We start from the raw sequence: 21689 nt of genomic DNA, 5'->3' as shown, positions 1-21689 counted from the left end.
CATAATTCCCTACTCGCTTTATCAGGCTTTATGAGTTATCCACTTGATTTGAATTTTAACCCTAATGTAAGTACCTACCTGAGGCTTTGCGTGATGGTTTTTCAAACCTGGCCAAGATCCTCCTAGGGTGTACCGTCCTTTTCAAATTCAAAAAGCAAGAGATTGGATATCCTATCGTCTCCGCATTACGACCTTATCAGGCTTCCCCTACGTCTCTGGGTAAGCCTCTATATAAAGGATAATTTCGTTTTCGAGTGAATGTACCAATCCCACTCATGGCCCATGGACGCAAGCTAAAGCTCTACTTCCGCCTTTGCGCAGATGTTCCGAAGAAATGAGACTTTCCGAGGAGGAGGACTTCGTCTCTGTGAAGGAGGGAGTCCTTGAAGTCAGATTCCAAGAGCCCTAACGGAATCATTGAAATATGCTCTCAAATATCTATATTGTCAAAGTAACAGAGTGATATGACGATCACATCAAAGAATTCATCCACAATTCCTCAACATTGGCATCACTTGTTTACTGGCTCTTAGCAAGAGGTAGAGTTAGAGTGGCAATGAAGATTGTGGAAGGGGTTGAAAAACCGGATATCAACGTGTACCATATGGGTTGATCAAGGGGCTTTTGAGGTCGAGAAAGGTGCGTGAAGCAACACAAGTGTTTAGGGCAGATGATTAAAAGGGGGTGTGAACCCCTAAAACTACCAAGCACACTTAGATCATGTTATTATTGCAAAGGCATTTGGGAAAGAAAAAAAAAAACGCGTTCATATAGTATCACTCCAAGAATTCGAACCAAAGATATTACTTTCTTTTTTCTTTTAGACTTTATTTTTTGTTTTGTTTCTCTTCTCTAGAAGCTCCTAGATGTTTCTAGTATAGGATAGTCAATCATGAATTTGGAATGCGGAACAAAATAAATAATATTAAATTTATTATTTTCATTTATTAATCATTAACAAATTTCTTCATTCTGCGGACATGACATGACATCTTTACTCATGAGCTGGAGGGATTTGTTCTTACAAAAACGTGTCCGATATCAAAATGAATAAACAAATAAGACCCACAAAGAAAAAAAATTTGCACGAGGAAATTAAAAAAAAAAAAAGAAAGAAAGGAAAGAAATAATGGATGAATGAATTGCTACAAACGCCTTAAACCAAAAAATAGAAAAAGAAAAAAAAAAGAGTTGCAGCTACTTCTGTGCTAATCTTCTAATTTACAGCTTCTACATGCTCACTCTCCCTGTGATGACTCATGAGCGTCTTCAAGGTTCTTCGAATTCTGAGCATGTACTACATTTTGTTGTCAAATTCATATAATCTGCTAAACAACACAAAAACAACATAGTTAAATTCAAGATTGACAACTAGATACAAACTCAATTAAATTCAAGATTGACAACTAGATACAAACTCAATCGGGTCGATGCACTACATTTACATAGTCTGAATTTGAATTCTGTAAAGACGAGAGAAATTACCAGAGCAAAAAGAAGAAAAACAATTGTACACTTCGGCAATGATGAAACCTCCTGAAGTAAAACAATCATTTTTTCACGAATGGTTTTTGGCAAACAAGTAGTCGTTGGTCACTGCCATTCTGAAGGTCGATCACCCTTGCTTCCCAACGTATTTGTGTAGCAAACATGCGCGCCATCTCAATAGCTCCCACTTTATCACAGAGAACAACCCATCCCTGCCAACCGGCCATAATTCACGTCTCAAAACAGGATTTCATCACAAAACACCGAAATATAAAAGAAGGTTATAATCATTCGCATTAGAAAATATCACAAAATTGACTTGTTGAGGCCTTCGTCGCATGCCAAGATGGCAAGCGATATTATTGAAGAAATAAGGGGAGAAAAACAAGATTTGTAAAGGTGGATTAGAAAAATCAATATTGGGAACAAAACAAGGAAAGACAGGCAACAGACTTCTTCATCTTAATTTGCATCTTGCAGTATAGAAATATAAGCAAGGTGGAAATAAAAGTACCTCAGGTCGCAGAATCCGATCCATCTCCAAGAATAAATCCATCATGCTGCACCTCTCTGAAGACAGATGCGAGAGCAGCCCGTTCGCATGCAGCAAATCATATGTTCGAGGATATGTAGGGAACGGTTCACACCTGTACCAACAGATAGATCACAACTATGACTCTACGTCAAGACTTAAATTGCAGTCAACATAAACTTGCAGGCACACATTTATAGAAAGGGAAAGAAAATAGGATATAAAGAGCACAAATGAGTCCTAGCTTTTTTAAATCTAAACTTTGTCAACCTTAGTTAGAGTTAGTCATTCTCAAATTTTTTTTTGCCTTCCAAAAAACACAGTGCATCTGAGATACACTGAAAGAAGCTTCAAATATCAAGTTAGCCAGCAGAGTTTCTGAAGGAAATGAAACCAACAACTTACCAGTCATGTAAAACACCAGCAAAACCTAGATCTAGTATGAGAGGAAGTGTATAGAGAGCATTGACAGGCACAACATTCATCACCCAAACTGATTTTCTTTCCTCCAGAAAAGCAGCATTTAAACCCCCATAGTGAGCACTCATGTCCATCACATTGCGTATCATGTTGAATGGAGGTAATGGGTCTTCATCACCTGGTCTCTTTGGATGGTCAGAGAAAATCAAGGGTGTAAGCAAAGACCAATAGTTTTTCAGAGCTGATCTCCAAATCTGTAAGTCTTCAAAGAAATCGTCAGGCTGAACTCCTGCAAAGATAAAAGGGTATCAATATGCTGGCAGAACACCATGAAGTGAAGCATAGAACTGAATGATCTTGGCAGAGATACAACCATAAACATTTTAATGCATTCGGAAGTTGGAACCAACCACACTCTCCCTAAGAGAGATAAGACCCAAAAAAAAAAAAAAAACAGATGATGGAATAGTACTTTCCATGAATTTCAAGCTCAGCTGAGTTCAACTGATGGGGACTTGAGGACCTATTTCGGATTGGAGTCCAGCGTTTGTTGGTGGTCCCACTTATACATGATACGAGAGGCTTATAATATGACCGAACATCATGCCCTTCATTACAAAGTGGTATAGCACCCTGCTTGCTACAATAAAGAACAGAAAGAAAAACATTACTAGGGTTCTTTTTCAGAGGAAGAGGAAAATAAGTGGGGCTCTTTGAATACACTAATTCAATGGTGCAAGTCAATACGAAAGCTTTAAACAGTACGGAATTTCAAATATCAAACTAACAATTCTTTCACAAGAGACCGAGGCAATGTTATAACTATCCTCACCGAGATGTATAGCAATCAGAAACCACAGTTTTCTGCCATATTAAAGTTTCATATTGCTGAGCTTTTAAAGTCCAACAGATTTTCAGGGTCAATTCCTCCATTGGAGTCAACATGCTATTCTTCATGCTCAAAGAACTTCCATATGGCTGGCTTGTGGATGAGGTCAAAATAAAGTAGCCACCAGGCTTGAGTACCCGGTCAACTTCTAAAAGCAACATCCAATCTGATTCATGAATTAATTATGGTTACATAAGAGGAAGGGTATTCAAAAAAGCATAGGAGAACTCGTCCTCTAAGGTTATTAGCAGAAGAGAGATAGAGGGGCTACTCAACCGCAAAGGAGCCCAAAATGTAAGAAATAAGCCTAATAAAGTCCAAATTACCTTTTTTGTCCCAAACAATACCACATTGAGCAATGAACCATTTCAAAAAGGACAACGTTGGAAATGGAAGCTGTCTTGTAATGAAATTGCCAATCATTGCTGGAAGACCTCTCTCAAGGGTCAATTGAACTTGACTGCCAGTTGCCTCATATGCCGCGATACAAATAGCCATTACATTTAGTGATACTAAATGAGCTCCAAAGCCACCAAAACCGCAACCAATATCTAGTACAGTCTGCACCTGTAGTTTAACATAGAAATAATTAAAATATATAATGCAAAGGATAGTTCAGACATTACATTTATCACAAATAAGAAGCAAAAGTTGCATTTTTTTGGCTTCCAGCATAAACCTAAATTTTGGACTATGAGAGAACAAAAGATAAAGTCCCCATTGACTCTATTTATTATTATGGTAAATCAGTGTATCAAGATGTCAATCTGAGATCTAATTTCGGTTCAATACGTCCACCTACGAGACTGACCTTTGGCTTTTGTCTCGGTATGTGTATTATAATAAATTTTCCCATACGTATTTAATGCACTCTGGCCTCTTTGAAATCTAACAGTAACCCTGCCCTAGAAAGTAACAGCAGATAATCATAACTGTAACTCACAAAGAAGGCTTACACCGGCTTGAAGAAATTGAGAATCATCATTTAAACCTAGCATCTTCGCAATTTGAAGAGAATAATCCTCGACAACATAAAAAATCAAACCATCCTCAGAGTGAAAGGCAATTTGATTTTCTTCTAGTAACATCAACCTGAATAAATTGTAAAGCAGTTAAAGAATGACTCTGCACAGAAATAATTATTCACACACAAACGAAAAGAAAAGAAAACACTGAAACTAATACAATTTGCATAGAGTCGAGAAATTTAAATGTTTTAATCACTGGTGCAGATAAAAGATCAGCAATTATTTAAAAGCTGTTAAATATATAGCTTCAACAGGGAAGCACCTTTTGGTCATGCTCCCAGACGAAAGAAATTGGTCTTTGGTTATCTTCACGTTTCCACTCCATATCACATCCCTACCAGCTGGCCACCTCAGGGGAATCTTATAGTCCTTAGGAGGGCGAACCAGGCACCGTTCTCTGTTTCTTGATACTTCACACTGCCTATCAAACTCCTCCCCATCTTTAAACCCCGCAAAAAGGTTTGCTGAAACATTGTAACAAGGCACATAATTTTCTCTTTCTCTGCCACAAAGGCCAAGCTCTCTTTGTCGACTAGCCCCTAGTGAGAGAGACCTCAGCTCCAGATAATCAACCGCTGCTTGCTCCTTTAGCCTTCTATAGTTTGTATAGATGTCGGGTACTGAAATGGGAGTTAGAGAGTCAAATGTATTTGAAGAGGATGATCCCAGCACTGCAATTAGTGCAAGAACACTAATGAGGCACAAGAGTAACCAATTGAGTGGCGGTCTAGGGCCAAAAATGAGAGAAAGTTTATTGGACCAGGAGCTTCTCATGTCCGAATCGTGCAACCCTGACTTAAGAATTCCAAAATAGGCCCACTAAATCACCAAGTCCTTCAGTTTAAATATCCAAGAATTGTGAAAACCATAACCTATCATAACATACAAGCTTCTGTGTATATTTCCGTGAGACCAGTTGAATCCTACAAGCATTGAAAGAATAAATTCCACTTCTTCCAAAATAACATCTGCAAATCTTCACTTTCTGATTGTGCCATCAGAAAAAAACTTCAGATCACAACCAACACAATTCAGTATGAATCAGCAAATTTTGAAACTGTGCACCACCAATTAATAAATGCCAAATTCGGAAAGAAACAGGACTAGGACAAAGTGTTCGGCCAAGACCAACCTGCAGCAAAAACCAAAGATCCACCAAATCAATCCATCACAATAATTGTCCCAAATAAAAAGTCCCCATTTGGTTGCTGAGAAAACTACAAGTGAATCTTACAACAGATTCCACTGACAAGATTCCAAATTCCATTTTCATTTTCCACGCTTCCCAGCAACCAAACAGAGCACGATAAGCCCAGAATAAATGCATCACTTTCCTTTTTTAGATATCAGTGAGACAAATTCCAGATCCCGAAATGGAGAACAAAAATTTCAACTCAGATCCAATCAAAAGCAAAAGGAACCACTAACATCCCATATATAATCAAAAAGCAATTAATCCAGATTGATTCGAATTTAATAACAGTAAAAAGAAACTCATCCTCAGAACTGACAATTAGGGTTTTGGGAATGCTTACCGGTTTTGGGTCGTTGAAGAGAGAGATTCAAAAGCTTCAAAACACAGAAAGAGTCTAACTTTATTTATCAGTCCAAATTTATAGGAATTCTAGTTATTTGAGTTATTTTGTGTTTTCTGTTTTTGAGTTCGTGCTGAGGTTTATTTATATCTCTCATACATAATCAGATCCAGAGGGCTCGCATATTTAGACAAAAACAATCATTCAATTTTTATAATAATATAAAAACTCAAAGGAATTGATGGGAATCATTGTTATTTATTGTGTTTTGCACCTTTTTTTTTTACTTTTTTTAATTACTATTTGTTTTTGGTTGTTTTTTGTCTACGCCATGACGTATGCGAACAGGACTGGCCTTCCGATGGAAATAGAATGGACGGTTGTGATTTAGCCGTCATTGGTAAGTGGATTAATTAGTTTTAATTAGGACTCCATTTGGCTAATTTTTAGCTGCCGTTGCTGTGTCGACCCATCATCACAAAACAAAGCCCCTCTCCAATAATTCCAATTTATTTCAAACACGTCGTTGTCAAAATGTTTTCCCTTTATTCTTTTTTTTCACTTTTTATTTAAATTGTCACGTTTGTTTGGAAACATTTGCGTGTTTGAAACCAACCAACCCAAAATTGCCTAGACCAAACCAATTTCATTATTCAATTAATTTGGGTTGATCTTGGCTCTTGGCTGGCACCCAACTTTCATTCACCCAATAAAAATATAGGCCGTGACGTTGCTGCTTTAGTTGAGAGTTTTTTTGGCCAACTGTAGTGGTCCAGAGTGGTGCTGCTAGAATATGAGCTGTCCCAATCATAGTGGTTTAAGCCTCGCCTTTTTTGTTTTTGATTTTTGTTTTTGTTTTTGTTTTTTTTTTTGTAAAGAAGAAGCCTTGTATTGTTTGATGGTCGACATTTGCCTCTTCCGTTTGGGTCTTTATTATGGTTTGGCCCCTTGCTCATCTCTTGCCAATTTCAACTACCAGTTTGGGTGTTTCTCCAAAATGGGGAATTGCCATTTATCAGGGTTGCATATCCAAATTGAATCAGAGAATTTATCAAGCTAAACTCAAACTCAACCATAATAAAACCAGACCTTTTAATACAATGGGGCAGGAAATGTCGTGGAATCCCTTGCTCTTCAAGGATTTTAACAGCAACTTACATCAACTAAACAAAATCTATGTGCTCCCATACAAAGCAGACTAAAGAGTCCCACGCAGACGGGGATATCGACTGATCAGATTTCAGGGCCATGCCATCAAGTTATTAATTAAAACACAACTTGAGAATTCAATGATTTGCCTTTGTACACACTACCGTAACCCCCTTGTCCTATTTTTTCTTTGAAGGAGTTGGTCGCTTTCTGGACCTCCAAATAACTATACCTTCTAACTTGAAGTGGCTTATAGTTCATGAGAAAGGCCTCAACAGTTTGACGATCTTGGCTTTGATTCTTCCAGAAGAAGATATATCTCTAGGATGATAACTTTATTCCTAAGCGGTAAAGAATGACCACTAGAACCATGAGACCAGCAACTGCACCTGCTGAAGCTGATCAAAGAGGGAAATGAAAAATTTATGCCGTCCATGTAGGAATATATAAACTCTAGCATTCCTGACTTATTTCGGAGAGAGTTTGGCCCGCAAAAAATCTAAAGAATCTCTTTGTCCTCATGTTTTTAACTGTTTTAAACTAACATGAATTTGTCGAGATAAGTGTAAGATACGGGAAAAGATTATATCAATCAGTTTAGCTTTCGGTGACCATATGAAAGGGAATTAGCAAATTACAAATACCTATTGAGACCTTAGCAACCAAGTTTCCAAGTCCTGCTGTTGAAAAAATAATGCTCATTTGTGTTCTAGAGAGTAGGAAAAAAGCAGTTTCAAAATAATACATTGTAGAAGTTGTAATAGTGTTCAACAAAAGATATTGAGGTATATGGGAAACCCAACACCAGTTCCTGTCAGTTCAACTAGAAACCATTCATCTGTATTTGCTAGCTGAAGACTCTGGCACAAACCTAGAGACTGATATAACACATAGATAACTGAAGGAAGCCACCAAAAAAATCATCCTTCTTTTCCTCTTCAAGCAGTTTCCAGTTCCCTGTTCAAGTAATCAACAAACATCCTTTTTGCATTGTCTGCATCAGAAGGCGGAGGCGGCCCACTTAAACTCGTTTGCCCCGTCAATTTTATGAAAGTTCGCCGCAGCCTACGAAGCTCTGGAAGCCCTACTGCTCTGGAAATATTGATAGGTGGTAACCCCTGACCAACAGAAACTCCATTTAAAGGCCCTCCAAGTGCCTGGGATTGTGCTTCCACAATAGCATTGATCACCTCCTGGGTTGCTCTGTCCAACTCATACAGAGAATTTGCCTCGGAAAACCTTGTATTCTGTGTTGCGATAGTTGGCTGCAAAGTTTTAACATCCCGTGACTTTGAGTCTGCCTTCTTTGTCAAATACGAAATAGCATCTACAATGGCCGCAGAAGTATTTTCTATTCCCTCTTTATGTGGCCATAACTCAAACAATGGGGAATCCCACCGATTTCTTCTATCTGGAGTCTCAAACCTTCTTATCAAATCTTCAAATATCTTATCACTATAAGCAGCTTCTCCCTTCTCCCTGCGCTCTTCATTCCATTTTCTACAATGGGTTTCATCAGCATCACAATATAAAACAAAGTATCTTATTCCTGCAGCACGAGCCAAACACCACAGCTCATACCTGTAACCCTTGATGCTATTCAAAGAATCTACTATTATGATACTGTCTTTCGACACCGATCTATCAACTTCCGATCTCAGCACTCCTCTTAAATTCTTCTCTGCAGGCATGTTGGCATAGCTCTCGTTGCGGTCAAGATGAAAGGAAGTTTCATCAATAACCCTGACTGTTTGGTTGCATCCTGATTCTTTGAGAGCCTCAGCTAGGCAGAATGCAGCCATTGACTTCCCACTGCAGGGTTGTCCACAGATTACAACCAATGCCATTTTCTTAAAAACCTGGCTACTTTTGACTACACAATTTCAATGAGCCGGAGATGCTCCACCCAAAATAATATCCCTACTGCTCGGGATTCAAAAACGATGCTCTGATAGCTGCTAGTTCACATGAACAGAGTTATCCATTAGCATGAAAGACATAGTTTGTAATTTGCAGTAAGCGTGAATGTGTATAATGGACTCCCAAATCAGATTTACGATCGTTCTTATTCCAACTAATATAGCTGTAAATCAAATCTGAATAGGGATATCAAATTCAAATACGACCATTGTAGTAAGATTCAGATGTAAAGACTTTCACGATAATTTATGCACTCTCAAAGCGAATACATTATTAGAAATGACAAGGAGAAAAGGAAAAACTATCAACAATTTCAAGCAGTAACTTTTTTGTTAAACAAACAAGCCTCTGCAGACTGGGAACCCTAATTAATAACGATAGAAAACCCTAGAAACTAAACGATTGACAAAATCAACTCAAATCGAAACAAGAACTAGAAATCAATTATAAAAAATTCAAGCTTACGCAGGCAATTAAAGAAAATTAGATAGACAGAGCTTGAGATTTAAGAAGTACCTCTTTGACGAGAAGAGGAAGTCGATTTCAGCTGAAGATCAGAGACTCATCCTTCGGTTTGAAGTTGGAGACACAGCGAGAGTAAAGTCCGTTCTGCTACAGCACACTACAGAGACAGAAGGGTTTCGTTTTCGTTTCGGGCGAGACAAAACGACGTCGCTGGCTTTGTTATTAATATTTATTCGATTCTGCCGACCCACCCGACCCGAAATATTTGGAATGGGTTTAGGCGCCGCTGCCGCTTCATTTGGCCACCAAGACTCCCGCGTGGGAGACGATAACGCTCTTCATTTTCGCTGAAAAATTACATTATAAATACCAATAAATGGCATCACTCTTCCTCACAAAATGGTGCCAGCATTAAAACCTTAGAGACTCTGTCTCGCAACAATTTCATTTCGCCTTCTCTCTTGGTTTTTGGAGCCGACCCAAACCCAATCTCGGTGAGTTTTTCATCCTCCTTTTCTTTCTCAACATGTTTTAATTGTATTTTTCCTATGAATCTATGATCATGAGCTGCATCACCAGCAGCAGGGTTCAGTATAGGAGGATCCATAGCGCTGCAAACCAGTTGTGCAAAAGATGAATTAGGATACGAGTTTCGCAACGTGTCGTATGCCTTATTCTTCCAGGTATACGAGTTTGTAGGACTAACTCTAAACCTTTGACAAAACGATTTGTAAACTACTGGGATTGAACTCGGGTGAAACGAGACGGGCACAATCTAGGATGATGGGTTTTTGTTATTATGTTTATTTTGTATTGTTGGAGACCTAGCCATATTTTATGGGGTTTTCCTTTTCTTTTTATTATTACCCTAAAAGGAGGAGGGGAGGAGAGGCTATCCCTGAGGACCATGACATAGCAAGGCCTCTTTGAGCACTTACAAATGTGGTTTTAGTTCCTTTTTTGGATTTTACAGATTATCCACAAAGAAAGATAGTCATAACGAAACTTGAACCTAGACCTTGCTAGCGAATAGAACGCTCCTTACCAACTCAATCAGCCCTCGTTGGCGTTGTCCTGCTTTTTAATTAGTAGTAAAAGTCAAGTTCTACTTGCCCTTATTTATTTATAACTTATAAGCCAATACATACCTAAGTGGTGAATGAATTAATGCAAAGTGAAAGACAGTTTCCTATGTTGATTCCCTTCTTTCTTCTATATATATGCAGCTTTATAGAACAAAGCTTTTCCCACAACTCACCAACTCAAACCCAAACCAAAGCTCAGGTTATCATTGTCCTTCTCTTCATGGCATTACCTTCCCCACAATCGACTTCTCAAGTTCCTGAAACTGAAAAAGATTTTGATCTGTTGAAGTGTTCGAAGATCGAAAATGGGAAGAAAGAAGCAGAGATCCATTTAGTAGGGTATCGGTTTGATCCGTCCGAAGATCAGATTGTTGTGTTCTATCTGTTCAACAAGATTTTGGGCCGGGAACTTCCTATCAACGACATTATAAAAGAGATTTCTGTTTATGAACATGATCCGGATGAGCTCCCCAATGGTAGGTTTCAAATATTTAAAGGCTTCAAATTTTTCTGAGTTTAGGTTATGTCATTAGTTTTTGTTTTTTGTTCTTAAAACTACAAACATGTTCCTTTATTGTTCAGATCTAATCGATTATTGTTGTTATGCCTTTCACAGATGATTTCAAACATGGTGTTGACTGCAATGAGGCCTTTTACTTCGCATATACAGAACAGGTTTACAGCAGTAGAGGGAAAATAACTAGAAGGACGACAAAGAGTGGTTACTGGGACTTAGATGGCGAGGAAGAAGAGGTTAGATACCGCAATGGCGACATAACCGTCGGGTTCGAAAAAGTTATGGTCTTCCACAAGGGAACTGCACCAAATGGAATCGAAACTGACTTTAGCATGCATGAGTACAGGGTTAATCCTCTTATAGTCCCTACTCATGTCCTCAATGATAGCATAAGGGCAAAGGTATAGAGACTATAAACCATGCAGAAAAGTTCTTTTAATGCTTTGGTTTTAGATTGTGAATTTTAAAGTCGTTTGGTTTGTGACATTTTATTTTCTCTATTTCAGATTGAGAGGTATGTGGTGTGCAGAATTATACACGAAGGAGTTTCAAATTTTCCACTTACAAACTTCCACCAGGATGGACTGCTAGGCCTGTTGAAGAAGCAGAACCAAATTGACATGACAGAAATAGCCTAGTGCTGGGACACCAGTTTTGCCGTAGTCTTGGCCATTGGAAGTTGCAGTTCTCAGTTCTTTTTTTTTTCTTGCAAACTTGCACCATAATTTCCTTTTTTGTTAAAATGAATGAATTTTTATTGGTTCTAAGTTCCTCGAACTTTCCAAAGAGGGACTGAGAGGAGCCCAATTTCATGCAAGAGTAGTTTGTTATCTAGAGAGAGTTCAGAACTGTAAATTCAGAGTATTCAACATAGACACCATTGATTCGTATAGGTGCAAAAATCAACAAACTATTGTAACTGAAAACGAAAACAGTTTCGTCACATTACACGAGCTTGAAAAGACCCGGTATGAACATTCGACCTGCAGGTGAAAAACGAATAAATAAATAAAATAAAGTAAATGGAGCTGTTTGAGAAAACGTAATGTGAAAAGAGCTTTACATATAGACACTATCTCATGTATCTCCTTCACTGCCTGCCATACATCGATGAAAAAGAAGTGTAAATAACAGCATACAATATCTGTCAACTACCACATGAAAACAATTTTCTGTACAAGTACAGGACAATCAGACCAGGGCATGCACTCCTGGCCCAAATTAGGAGTTCAAACGCAGCCTTGACCACGAAATGATATTGGAGGAACTGAGTTAGTCTAAAGCAGCATAAGACACAACTTTTCTAGTGAAGTAATCGCAAAATTTAATATTATACATTACCTGCGAAGTATGTAATTGATCTGAATTGTGAAAGCTCAAAACCCCTTTGCAGCGGTATCATCCATGCCATGTTTCTTCTCCCACAGAATCTCCTCAAGCCATAATCGAACCTTAAAAACAAGACCATGAGACATTATAGACTGATACATACGATTATATAAATTTTCATAACAGTTCCAACAATGAGAAGTTAACAACTACTAAACTGCATTGCTAATGTGCTTGAACTGAACTGACCAGATTTGCATCCCAAGGCCTATCTTTTGATTAATTAAATTTTTTTTTAAAATTCATCATTAACCCCGTGAAATTCAGAAATAATCACACCACAATATAAACAATAGTTAAATAGAATAATATAAACAATGAATAAAGATTGTGCACAAGAGATTGACAAGGTTCGGCAAAATCCTGCCTACATCCCTCTTGATAGAGTACTTCACAATGAGAATAATAACATTACAAGATACACTTGAGTTAAATCAACATAACCCATACCTGAAACCCTTGTACGCCCACTCACAGTATTTCCCAAGAACTCTATCTCTTACCCACAAAGATTTCTCTATGTTTTTCACCCTCCATGTGCTCTCGAACTTGCTCACGGAATACACACCCAAAACAAAACAAGCTACACTTCTATTTATACAGAAGCCTTGAGTGGGCACCAAGCTAGGGAGAAGAGTCAGCAACAAGCTTCCTTCATTGCATGAAACCATTACTTTCTTCACCGCCTATTAGCTCCACCATAAGTCAAAGATTGCTGCATCATCTTTACCTTGTAGCTTATCTCACACTTTTAACTTGTGGGTCCAATCCAATTACCATAATACTTTCACCAAATTCAGCAATCTCCACCTCGGTGAAAATACTATGCAAAACTCGCAACATCACCAAGAATAATTAAACCATTAGCCTTCAGAAAACACACCAACTACACATCACATGAATCAACAAATTTGGTCCTATCCCGATTCATGTTACACAACTAATAAACATGTGTAGCGGCACCAAGCTAACTCCACTAGTTAGCTTCAAAGGAGGGTCCCGATGCACCCTCGTCTCCACCAACAGGCTTTATCCGCTCACCATTGTCTCTACCTTGAAAACTTGTCACCGCTTCCCGTTTCCAGCAACAACCCATCGAGATCTTCATGGCACTACCATCCCAACAATATAAACCACCACACTTCCTTCCTTTCATTAGGATCAATCCACCACGCGTGATTTCCATGGCTTCACCTGCAACAAAGTATTTGCATCCCAAGGAGTCCAATCTTCCAAGAGATATTAGATTCTTTCTCATCTTTGGTACATATGCCACATCGCCTATTGTGTGAACCACTCCAACATACATTATTATTTTGACAGTTCCAAATCCCTCAACTTTGCAAGGATATCCATCACCCATAAATAGGTTACCATCCTTGCATTCATGGAATGTGTCAAAATAATCTTTCCTGGAGCAAACATGCATTATACAACCAGAATCTAAAACCCAAGCATCACTAGGAGAAGTGTTTTTACCTTCAGATATCGTGAGGACAAATCCGAAATCTTCTTTTGCTATACACAAAAATTAACACTCGAACCAGCTTCATCCTTTTTCTTATTTTTATTCAAAGGACAAAAACGTTTGATGTGACTGAATTCTTTACTTCCGTAGCACTGCACACCCTACCCCTTCCTTTGGAACTAGATCTGAACCTGTTGTCTCTCTTAGTATAATGTCGTATTGTGCTAATGCACCGCGACTCCAGCTCTTCCCACGTCTCATCTTTCATTCCTTCAGGTTTTCCATCTTTGATCCCCTCAAATGTGCCAAACCTTGTTGAACCATGGGGTCCTTTACTCTCCTATGCCAAAGAGTAAGCTACCTTTACCGTTAAACTGCTGAACTGAAAATTGCAAGTTGTTTGCACCGCTCATGGTGAACAAATCTGAATCTCACACGAAATAAAACTCTGATACCACTCGTAGTGCTTTTTCACTGTGAGATTCAGAAATAACCACACCACAAAATAAACCACAGTTGAACATAATAATAAAAACAAGGAATAAAGATAATGCACAAGAGATTAACGAGGTTCGGCAAAATCCTGCCTACATCACCGGATAGAGTACTTCACTATGAGAATAATAACAGTACAAGATATACTTGAGTTAAATCAACATAACCCAAACCCAAAACCCTTATACACCCACTCATAGTATTTTCCAAGAACTCTATCTCTCACCCACAAAGATTTCTCTATGTTTCTCACTCTCTCTGTGCTCTCTAACTTGCTCACGGAATACACACCAAAAACAAAACAAGCTACACTTCTATTTATATAGAAGTCTTGAGTGGGCAACAAGCTAGGGAGATGAGTCGGCAACAAGCTTCCTTCAGTATGAAGACTTTATATCCTGACAACTCTTACCAAAGCCATCATTGCATGAAACTATCACTTGCTACACCGCCTATTAGCTACACCACAAGTCAAAGATTGCTGCACCATCTTTACCTTGTAGCTTATCCCACACTTTTAACTTGTAGGTCCAATTACCATAATGTTTTCACCAAATTTAACGAAGTGCAGCCATTAACTTCCCACTGCAGGGTAGTCCACAGATTACAACCAATGCCATTTTCTGAAAAACCTGGCAACTTTTGACTACACAATTTCAATGAGCCGGATATGCTCCATCGAAATTAATATCCCAACTGCTCAGGATTCAAAAGTGATGCTCTGGCCGCTGCTTGAGTACATGCACAGAGTTATCCATTAGCATGAAAGACATAGGGGTTGTTTGATAACCATTTTATTTTCACTTTTCACTTTTCATTTTCACTTTTTTTTGAAAATTATAAACTAAAAACATATTTAGTAACATTCGTTTCCTTTTTTTCAAAATCACCCTTATTTTTTAAAACAACTTGAAAGTATTTTCAGTTTTTTTTTTTTTTTGGGAGCTCCTATTCCATTCATTAATTTTACATCATGACACATGAAATGCACTCTAATTATCAAAATTTGGTATTTGGGACCTCCCAACTTGGACCCGGTCGCTCAATTCTTGTGTTTGACCATGGACCTAGTCCAAGCCTAGGGAACTCAATCTCAAAAATTCACAAAATAAATCATCCTAATTTCCAAAAATACTACGAACTCTTTGTAATATGCACTTTCATTCTATGATCTCAAATTCATAATTAGATCCTTCAATTTTTAAATTTCACATAAAATTGAAAATTAAAAATTGAAATTTGGCGAATTCCAATATCGTTTTGGGGTAACAAAAACGACGCCGCTCACTTTGTTATTAAATGTAAATGAGAATCGAATAAAATTCTTTACCCGATTTCGCCGACCCACCCGACCCAAATATCTAAAATATTTGGAATAGGTATGGGCGGTTTTTATTCGGCCGCTGCCACTTCATTAACTTGGGCACCAAGACGCGCGCGCTAGAGACGATAACGCTCTTCATGTCCATCACGCGATGAAAATAATTATTATAAATACCAATAAATGGCATTACTCTTCCTCACAAAATGGTACCAGCATTAAAACCCTAGAGAATCTGTCTCGCAAATATATCGATCATTTCATTCGCCTTCTCTCTTGGTCTTTGGCGCCGACCCAAACCCAATCTCGGTGAGTTTTTCATCCTCTTTTTCTTTCGCAACGTGTTTTAACTGTTTTAATCCAGTTTTACCAAAAGATGAATTAGGATATAAACCTTTGACCACCGAATGTCCGATGCCTTATTCTTTTAGGTGTACGAGTTTGTAGGACTAACCCTAAACCTTTGACAAAACGATATTATAAACTATTGGGATTGAACTCGGGTGAAAAGTTAGGGGCACAATGTAGGATGATGGGTTTTTGTTATTATGTATATTTTGAATTATTGGAGAGTTAGCCATATTTTACTGGGATTTCCTTTTCCTTTTCTTATTACCCTAATGATAGTAGAGATCTACAAAAAGGGGATGTCGTAACTTAAAAACCAATTGTCATATCTATAATTGGATATCACGTCGGTTGTTTCCTTGTCGTGGTGGGAAAAGTGAAAAAGTTCTATTTAAGTTTTACTTTCATTGGTAGTAAAAAGCTAAGAGCGAAAAAATAAGCAAAGTTCTAGTTGTATTATTTATTTATAACTTACAAGCCAATACATGCCTACTTGGTGAATGAAATTAGTGCAAAGTGAAAGACTGTTTCCTGTGACGACTCTCTTTCTTTCTTCTATATATGCAGCTGATAGAACAAAGCTTCTCCCACAACTCACCAACTCGAACTCAAACTCAAACTCAAACTCAAACCCACACCAAAGCTCAGGTTATCATTGTCCTTCTCTTCATGGCATTATCTTCCCCACAATCGACTTCTCAAGTTCCTGAAACTGAGAAAGATTTTGATCTGTTGAAGTGTTCGAAGATCGAAAACGGGAAGAAAGAGGCAGATGTCGATTTACCAACAGGCTATCGGTTTGATCCGTCGGAAGATGAGATTGTTGTGTACTATCTTTTCAACAAGATTTTGGACCGGGAACTTCCTATCACCGACGTTATAAAAGAGATTTCTGTGTATGATCATGATCCGGATGAGCTCCCCAATGGTAGGTTTCAAATATATAAGGGCTTCAAATTTTTTTGAGTTTAGAAGATTCTGTCATTAGTTTTTGTTTTTTGTTCTTAAAATTACAGACATGTTCCTTTATTGTTCGGACCTAATTGATTAATGTTATGCCATTCACAGGCGATTTCAAACATGGTTGTGACTGCAATGAGGCCTTTTACTTCACATATACAGAACAGATTTACAGCAGTGAAGGGAAGATAACTAGAAGGACGACAAAGAGTGGTTACTGGGACCTAGATGGTGAGGAAGAAGAGGTTAAATACGGCAATGGCGACATAACCGTCGGGTTCGAAAAAGTTATGGTCTTCCACAAGGGAACTGCACCAAACGGAATCGAAACTGACTTTATCATGCATGAGTTCAGGCTTAATCCTCTTATAGTCCCTACTCATGTCCTCAATGATAGCATAAGGGCAAAGGTATAGAGACTATAAACTATGCAGAAAAGTTCTTTTAATGCTTTGGTTTTAGATTGTAAATTTTTAAGTCGTGACATTTTATTTTCTATGTTTCAGATTGAGAGGTATATGGTGTGCAGAATTATACACGAAGGAATTTCAAATTATCAGCCCACATTCAAACTTCCACCAGGATGGACTGCTAGGCCTGTTGATGAAGGAGAACCAAATTGATATGGCAGAAATCTTTGTGCTTAGTATAGGGACCCAGTTTTGCCTTGGTCTTTGACATTGGAAGTTGCAGATTGAAGAAATAGCAAATTGACTTCCTCCCCTTGATGTTTTTCTCTTCCAGTGCTTTATTTAATTGGGAGATCTCTTCCAGTTCTTTTGTTTGGCCGACTATTCTTATACTTGCCCCATAATTTTCTTTGTTGTTAAAATGAATAAATTTTTATTGGCTCTAATTTCTTCGAACTTTCCCGAGAGGGACTCAGAGAGTTCAGAATTGTAAATTCAGTTTTTTCAACAAAGAGATCATTGAGATACTTCTTTCTAACCTTCAACTTCATGTATCCATATAATTGCAAAAATCAACAAACTATTGTAACCGAAAATGAAAACAGTTTCGTCACAGTACACAAGCTTGAAAAGACTCAGTAAGAACATTCTCGTCTAGATTATGACCTGCAGGTGAAAAACGAAGGAATAAATAAAAATGGTAAATGGAGCTGTTCGAGAAAACGTAATGTCAAAAGAGCTTTACCTATAAACACTATCTTGTTCGTCTGATTTTCTTGCTTTTTCCAATCACGAGTTGGCACAATCTCATATATCTCCTTCACTGCCTGCCATATATCGATGAATAAATAACAGCATACAATATCTGTCAACTACCACATGAAAATAATTTACTGTACAAGTAAAGGACAATCAGACCAGGGCATGCCCTCCTCGCCCAAATTAGGAGTTCAGATGCAGCCTCAATGTCTCCCTGGTGATGCATATAAATTTAAAACTCATGGTATAATTGCCTCCCTGATGTCTCCTGGTAAAGAGTCTACGACACCTTGCTATTGGTATAATTGCTTTTATCACTATGTTATAGTAATGCTTCAGCCTCTAAGCATGCTTCCTCAAAGACACTCAAAAGGCAATCAATGATTTTTTCTATGCACAATCTTCATTCTTGAGTCTTGACCATGAAATGATATTGGAGGAACTGAGTTAGGGCATCAAGTGCACTACCTCCAGTCTAATGCAGCCTAAGACTAAACTTTTCTAGAGAAGAAATCACATAATTTAATATTAGACAGTACCTGCAAAGTATGTAATTGATTTGAATTGTGAACGCTCAAAACCCCTTTGCAGCGGTAAACATCCATGCCATGTTTCTTCTCCCAAAGAATCTCCTCAAGCCATAAACGAACCTTTAAAACAAGAACATGAGACATTATAGATTGATACATATGATTATATAAATTTTCATAACAGTTGCAACAATGAGAAGTTAACAACAACTACTACACAGCATTGCAAACGTGCTTGAACTGAACTGACCAGATTTGCATTCCAAATGTATAAGGTCAGTGACACATTTCCTAGATAAGCCATCCAATTTCTCCAGGACCACAGTTATAGATGCAGGAATCAATGAATCAGTCATATATTGGTTTTCTCTGCCTAGTGTAGTTTTTAAACTATGGACAATTTTCTGAGATGAATAAAATAATCAGACTAACAATAATGTCTACAGTTATAAAAGGTGATGAATGGTAACCTTTCTGAAAGTTGTTAACACAACACCAATTAGTTAACATATTTGATTTCAACCAATTTCTATGATAATTATTTCACAAGAATACCTTTTCAAGATCAACCTGCCGTGGCTCACAAATGCATAAGGTTCGTACACCACTGTCATGGAGATCTCGTGTAGACAAAGCACGAGTTTCTACCAATAATGATTCTAAATGAGTAGCATGCTGAGAAGGAAAAAGTTGAATATTATTTAAAGATCAGTATAAACTACAAATATAAGTAAACAAAAATAGAGCACGACCAACCATAGCATCATAGGCCCGACAGTCCAATATATTGGACAAGTCAACTTGACCACGAACAGAACGAATGATACTAGCAAGTGAGTTAATACTATGTATCTCCTTCTCCAGTTCCTCCAGAAAATCCGCAGAACCCTCTGGAGAAACCAAATCAACCTTGTTAAGAATTATAACATCCTACAACAGAGAGACAAACTCATAAGATATGACGTGCAAGCACAACACAACCCAACATATAAATAAAAAGATCGAAATGCAGAGAGAGAGAGAGAGAGAGAGCATTTGAACAGAACAGATAAAAATAAAACTACCCACACCATAAATCAGGTTTGGTAATGTCATTATACAAATCGTCTTCAATTTTCATCAAACATAAGTCATGAGTGGAACAGAGTGACCATACCGCAAATGCAATCTGAACATATGCTTCAGGAAATGAAGACGAACTTTGATTCTCGCTGAGCTGAAAACGGAGGTTCTTGGCATCCACAACCTGATAAAGACATTGAGGAATGATTTTTGCCACTAAGATAGTAACGCATAAATCACATAACTACTCTAGAGAAAGGACCAAACAAGCTCAGCTCATACTTGAAATACATAAAACAGTAGAACCAACAGAACATAACTAACATATAACGTGTATCAACACTTCGCGCTGCTAAGTAAGCATTTAGCAAGGCGAGTTTTTAAACTCAAATGGAACTTTGAGAACATAATATTTGAACTCAAAATCCCATAATTAATTGGTAAAACTTTAGTACATCAGTGGCATGCAAAGTAACTAAACATATTGACGCAAATATAAAATTAGACCAACAATTAGAAAAAACAAATCGTAACATCATATCAGAACTTACAGTGATAATTGAATCAAGCTTGACAGACGATTCTAGCTGATCATCCAACCACAGAACCGAAGCAAGCGGAGCCGGGTTGGCTAACCCAGTAGTCTCCAGCAATATATGATCAAGTCTACAACCAAAGAAACCAATAACCCCATCTCATTGTCATCATCACCATAATCCCAATTTTCAATATAACAAACAAATTTCACTATAGTTTTGAAAACCTTTCTTTTCTTTGAACAAGTTGCTCTAGTGCTTGCACTAAACTGTGCTTGACAGTGCAACATATACACCCATTTGCTAACTCAACCCACTCTTCAACAAGCGCACCCCCATCTCCTTCGTTTATCATAGCTCTTTCTACACCAATTTCCTCACCGAACTCGTTTAATATGACAGCAATTCTCTTCCCGTGTTGAGAATTTATTATATGATTAACCAGCTGAGCATCACAAACCAGTAAATGATACTCAAAGCTCTTATATTTTCCAAAAACGGAAACTTCAGTGGAATATAAGCTAAAACAGAGTTGAGCTTACAGTGGATTTGCCCGCACCAAGATAGCCAGTGATGACGGTGACGCCGACGGGCGCGTCACCGTCTTTGTGGCCGCTCGAATTGGATTGCTGCTGAGGGTAGGGTTCCGTGGGTTGGTCAATTTCAACAGCGAGAGGTGGAGCTTCTTCGTCGTCTTCCATGTTTCCAATCCCCGCCAAGTTTCCGGTTTAGGTTTACAGGGAGTTTATGCTGACCATCTGGCCCTTTGTTCTGATCCATGGTTTTAGTTTGGGCCTTCTTAATTAGACTTTCCACTTCTTCGTCTATTATGGGCTTGATGGTTTGTGTTTCTTTTTTTACTTTCTTGTTGGGTTTGGTCCAGTCTCTTAACCAATAGAAACCTGTCTAAATAGAAGCTCTCAAAAAAAATGTAATTTTTTAAATATAAACGATAGTCTAAATTTCAACAAAATTTCTTATCGTGGCAAAAGTAATTAAAAAAACACACAGACACATAGAATTATGAAGGTGTTTACATTTTCAAGTTCGTGTTAGAGGTAATGGTTCTATCATGTTTAACTTTGTTAATCACAAAAACTATCTAATTAGATTGACATTATTGTTCGTGTTTGGTTTAGATAATCAATTGATGTTCTTGTTGTTAAAAAAAAAACAAAAAGAAGACCATGGGTGTAGACGTTTTGGTACATAGTAATTTTTATTTATTACTTTCACGTTCTTATAAAAGAAGACCATGGTTATACAGAAAATAAAATATAAGTTATATGAAAAATGAAAATAAGTTCTTGCACGGTGCATTGTTAGTTTAGATTATCAACAAATTAAGGCCAATATAGTATTTTTTGTGAATTGTAAAGATAA

The 21689-nt window shown here is 37.8% G+C and overlaps 6 protein-coding genes across 14 annotated transcripts; 2 read left to right on the top strand and 4 right to left on the bottom strand.

Moving 5' to 3' along the window:
- Nucleotides 1-970: 970 nt before the first annotated feature.
- Nucleotides 971-6065, bottom strand: LOC117635328 (probable methyltransferase PMT5). 3 transcript variants are annotated; one of them, XM_034369669.1, is made up of 10 exons: nt 5893-6065; nt 4620-5489; nt 4286-4421; nt 3656-3896; nt 3273-3495; nt 2917-3080; nt 2426-2729; nt 2003-2135; nt 1486-1700; nt 971-1328 (listed from the first exon to the last, which is right to left on the bottom strand). In XM_034369669.1, exons 2-9 carry the CDS (start codon nt 5129-5131, stop codon nt 1551-1553), a joined length of 1863 nt encoding a protein of 620 aa, XP_034225560.1. In that variant the 5' UTR covers nt 5132-5489; nt 5893-6065; the 3' UTR covers nt 971-1328; nt 1486-1550. The 3 variants fall into 3 exon arrangements, with proteins under 3 accessions (XP_034225560.1, XP_034225556.1, XP_034225564.1); XM_034369665.1 differs by having other exon boundaries at nt 971-1325; nt 5893-6064; XM_034369673.1 differs by lacking the exon at nt 4286-4421 and having other exon boundaries at nt 1163-1325; nt 5893-6062.
- Nucleotides 6066-7708: 1643 nt separating this feature from the next.
- LOC117614314 (protein KTI12 homolog) lies at nt 7709-9707 on the bottom strand. The gene is made up of 2 exons (XM_034343074.1): nt 9478-9707; nt 7709-8996 (listed from the first exon to the last, which is right to left on the bottom strand). The coding sequence occupies exon 2, from the start codon at nt 8886-8888 to the stop codon at nt 7980-7982; it is 909 nt and encodes a 302-aa protein (XP_034198965.1). The 5' UTR covers nt 8889-8996; nt 9478-9707; the 3' UTR covers nt 7709-7979.
- A 15-nt stretch (nt 9708-9722) lies between these two features.
- LOC117614315 (NAC transcription factor 29-like) lies at nt 9723-11899 on the top strand. 4 transcript variants are annotated; one of them, XM_034343077.1, is made up of 5 exons: nt 9743-9920; nt 10012-10109; nt 10653-10987; nt 11128-11429; nt 11535-11899. In XM_034343077.1, exons 2-5 carry the CDS (start codon nt 10093-10095, stop codon nt 11664-11666), a joined length of 786 nt encoding a protein of 261 aa, XP_034198968.1. In that variant the 5' UTR covers nt 9743-9920; nt 10012-10092; the 3' UTR covers nt 11667-11899. The 4 variants fall into 4 exon arrangements, with proteins under 4 accessions (XP_034198969.1, XP_034198968.1, XP_034198966.1 ...); XM_034343075.1 differs by having other exon boundaries at nt 10009-10109; XM_034343076.1 differs by having other exon boundaries at nt 10006-10109.
- On the bottom strand, nt 11878-14601 carry LOC117614316. Of its 3 annotated transcripts, XR_004583853.1 has the most exons (4): nt 12868-14601; nt 12370-12479; nt 12092-12125; nt 11878-12011 (listed from the first exon to the last, which is right to left on the bottom strand). XR_004583853.1 is itself a non-coding variant. In XM_034343080.1 (3 exons), the coding sequence occupies exons 1-3, from the start codon at nt 13086-13088 to the stop codon at nt 12106-12108; spliced, it is 351 nt and encodes a 116-aa protein (XP_034198971.1). In that variant the 5' UTR covers nt 13089-14601; the 3' UTR covers nt 11878-12105. The 3 variants fall into 3 exon arrangements, 2 of the variants coding, with proteins under 2 accessions (XP_034198971.1, XP_034198970.1); XM_034343080.1 differs by having other exon boundaries at nt 11878-12125; XM_034343079.1 differs by lacking the exon at nt 12092-12125.
- A 1322-nt stretch (nt 14602-15923) lies between these two features.
- On the top strand, nt 15924-17891 carry LOC117616149 (NAC transcription factor 29-like; the record flags this gene model as incomplete). Its single annotated transcript, XM_034345374.1, has 5 exons — nt 15924-16010; nt 16617-16697; nt 16788-16977; nt 17118-17419; nt 17516-17891. Coding segments are annotated over 5 exons (777 nt in total), but the record flags the coding sequence as incomplete, so codon positions are not given.
- A 15-nt stretch (nt 17892-17906) lies between these two features.
- Nucleotides 17907-21066, bottom strand: LOC117616148 (COBW domain-containing protein 1). 2 transcript variants are annotated; one of them, XM_034345371.1, is made up of 9 exons: nt 20849-21066; nt 20534-20751; nt 20322-20436; nt 19865-19954; nt 19465-19638; nt 19264-19383; nt 18718-18828; nt 18165-18246; nt 17907-18085 (listed from the first exon to the last, which is right to left on the bottom strand). In XM_034345371.1, the coding sequence occupies exons 1-9, from the start codon at nt 21005-21007 to the stop codon at nt 18030-18032; spliced, it is 1125 nt and encodes a 374-aa protein (XP_034201262.1). In that variant the 5' UTR covers nt 21008-21066; the 3' UTR covers nt 17907-18029. The 2 variants fall into 2 exon arrangements, with proteins under 2 accessions (XP_034201262.1, XP_034201264.1); XM_034345373.1 differs by lacking the exon at nt 19465-19638 and having other exon boundaries at nt 17934-18085; nt 20849-21056.
- Nucleotides 21067-21689: the final 623 nt, after the last annotated feature.

This window comes from Prunus dulcis, chromosome 1 (genome assembly GCF_902201215.1).
Source record: "Prunus dulcis chromosome 1, ALMONDv2, whole genome shotgun sequence".
Classification (NCBI taxonomy): domain Eukaryota; kingdom Viridiplantae; phylum Streptophyta; class Magnoliopsida; order Rosales; family Rosaceae; genus Prunus; species Prunus dulcis.
Note: the sequence above shows the minus strand (reverse complement) of the source record. Positions and strands in the feature narration are given on the sequence as shown.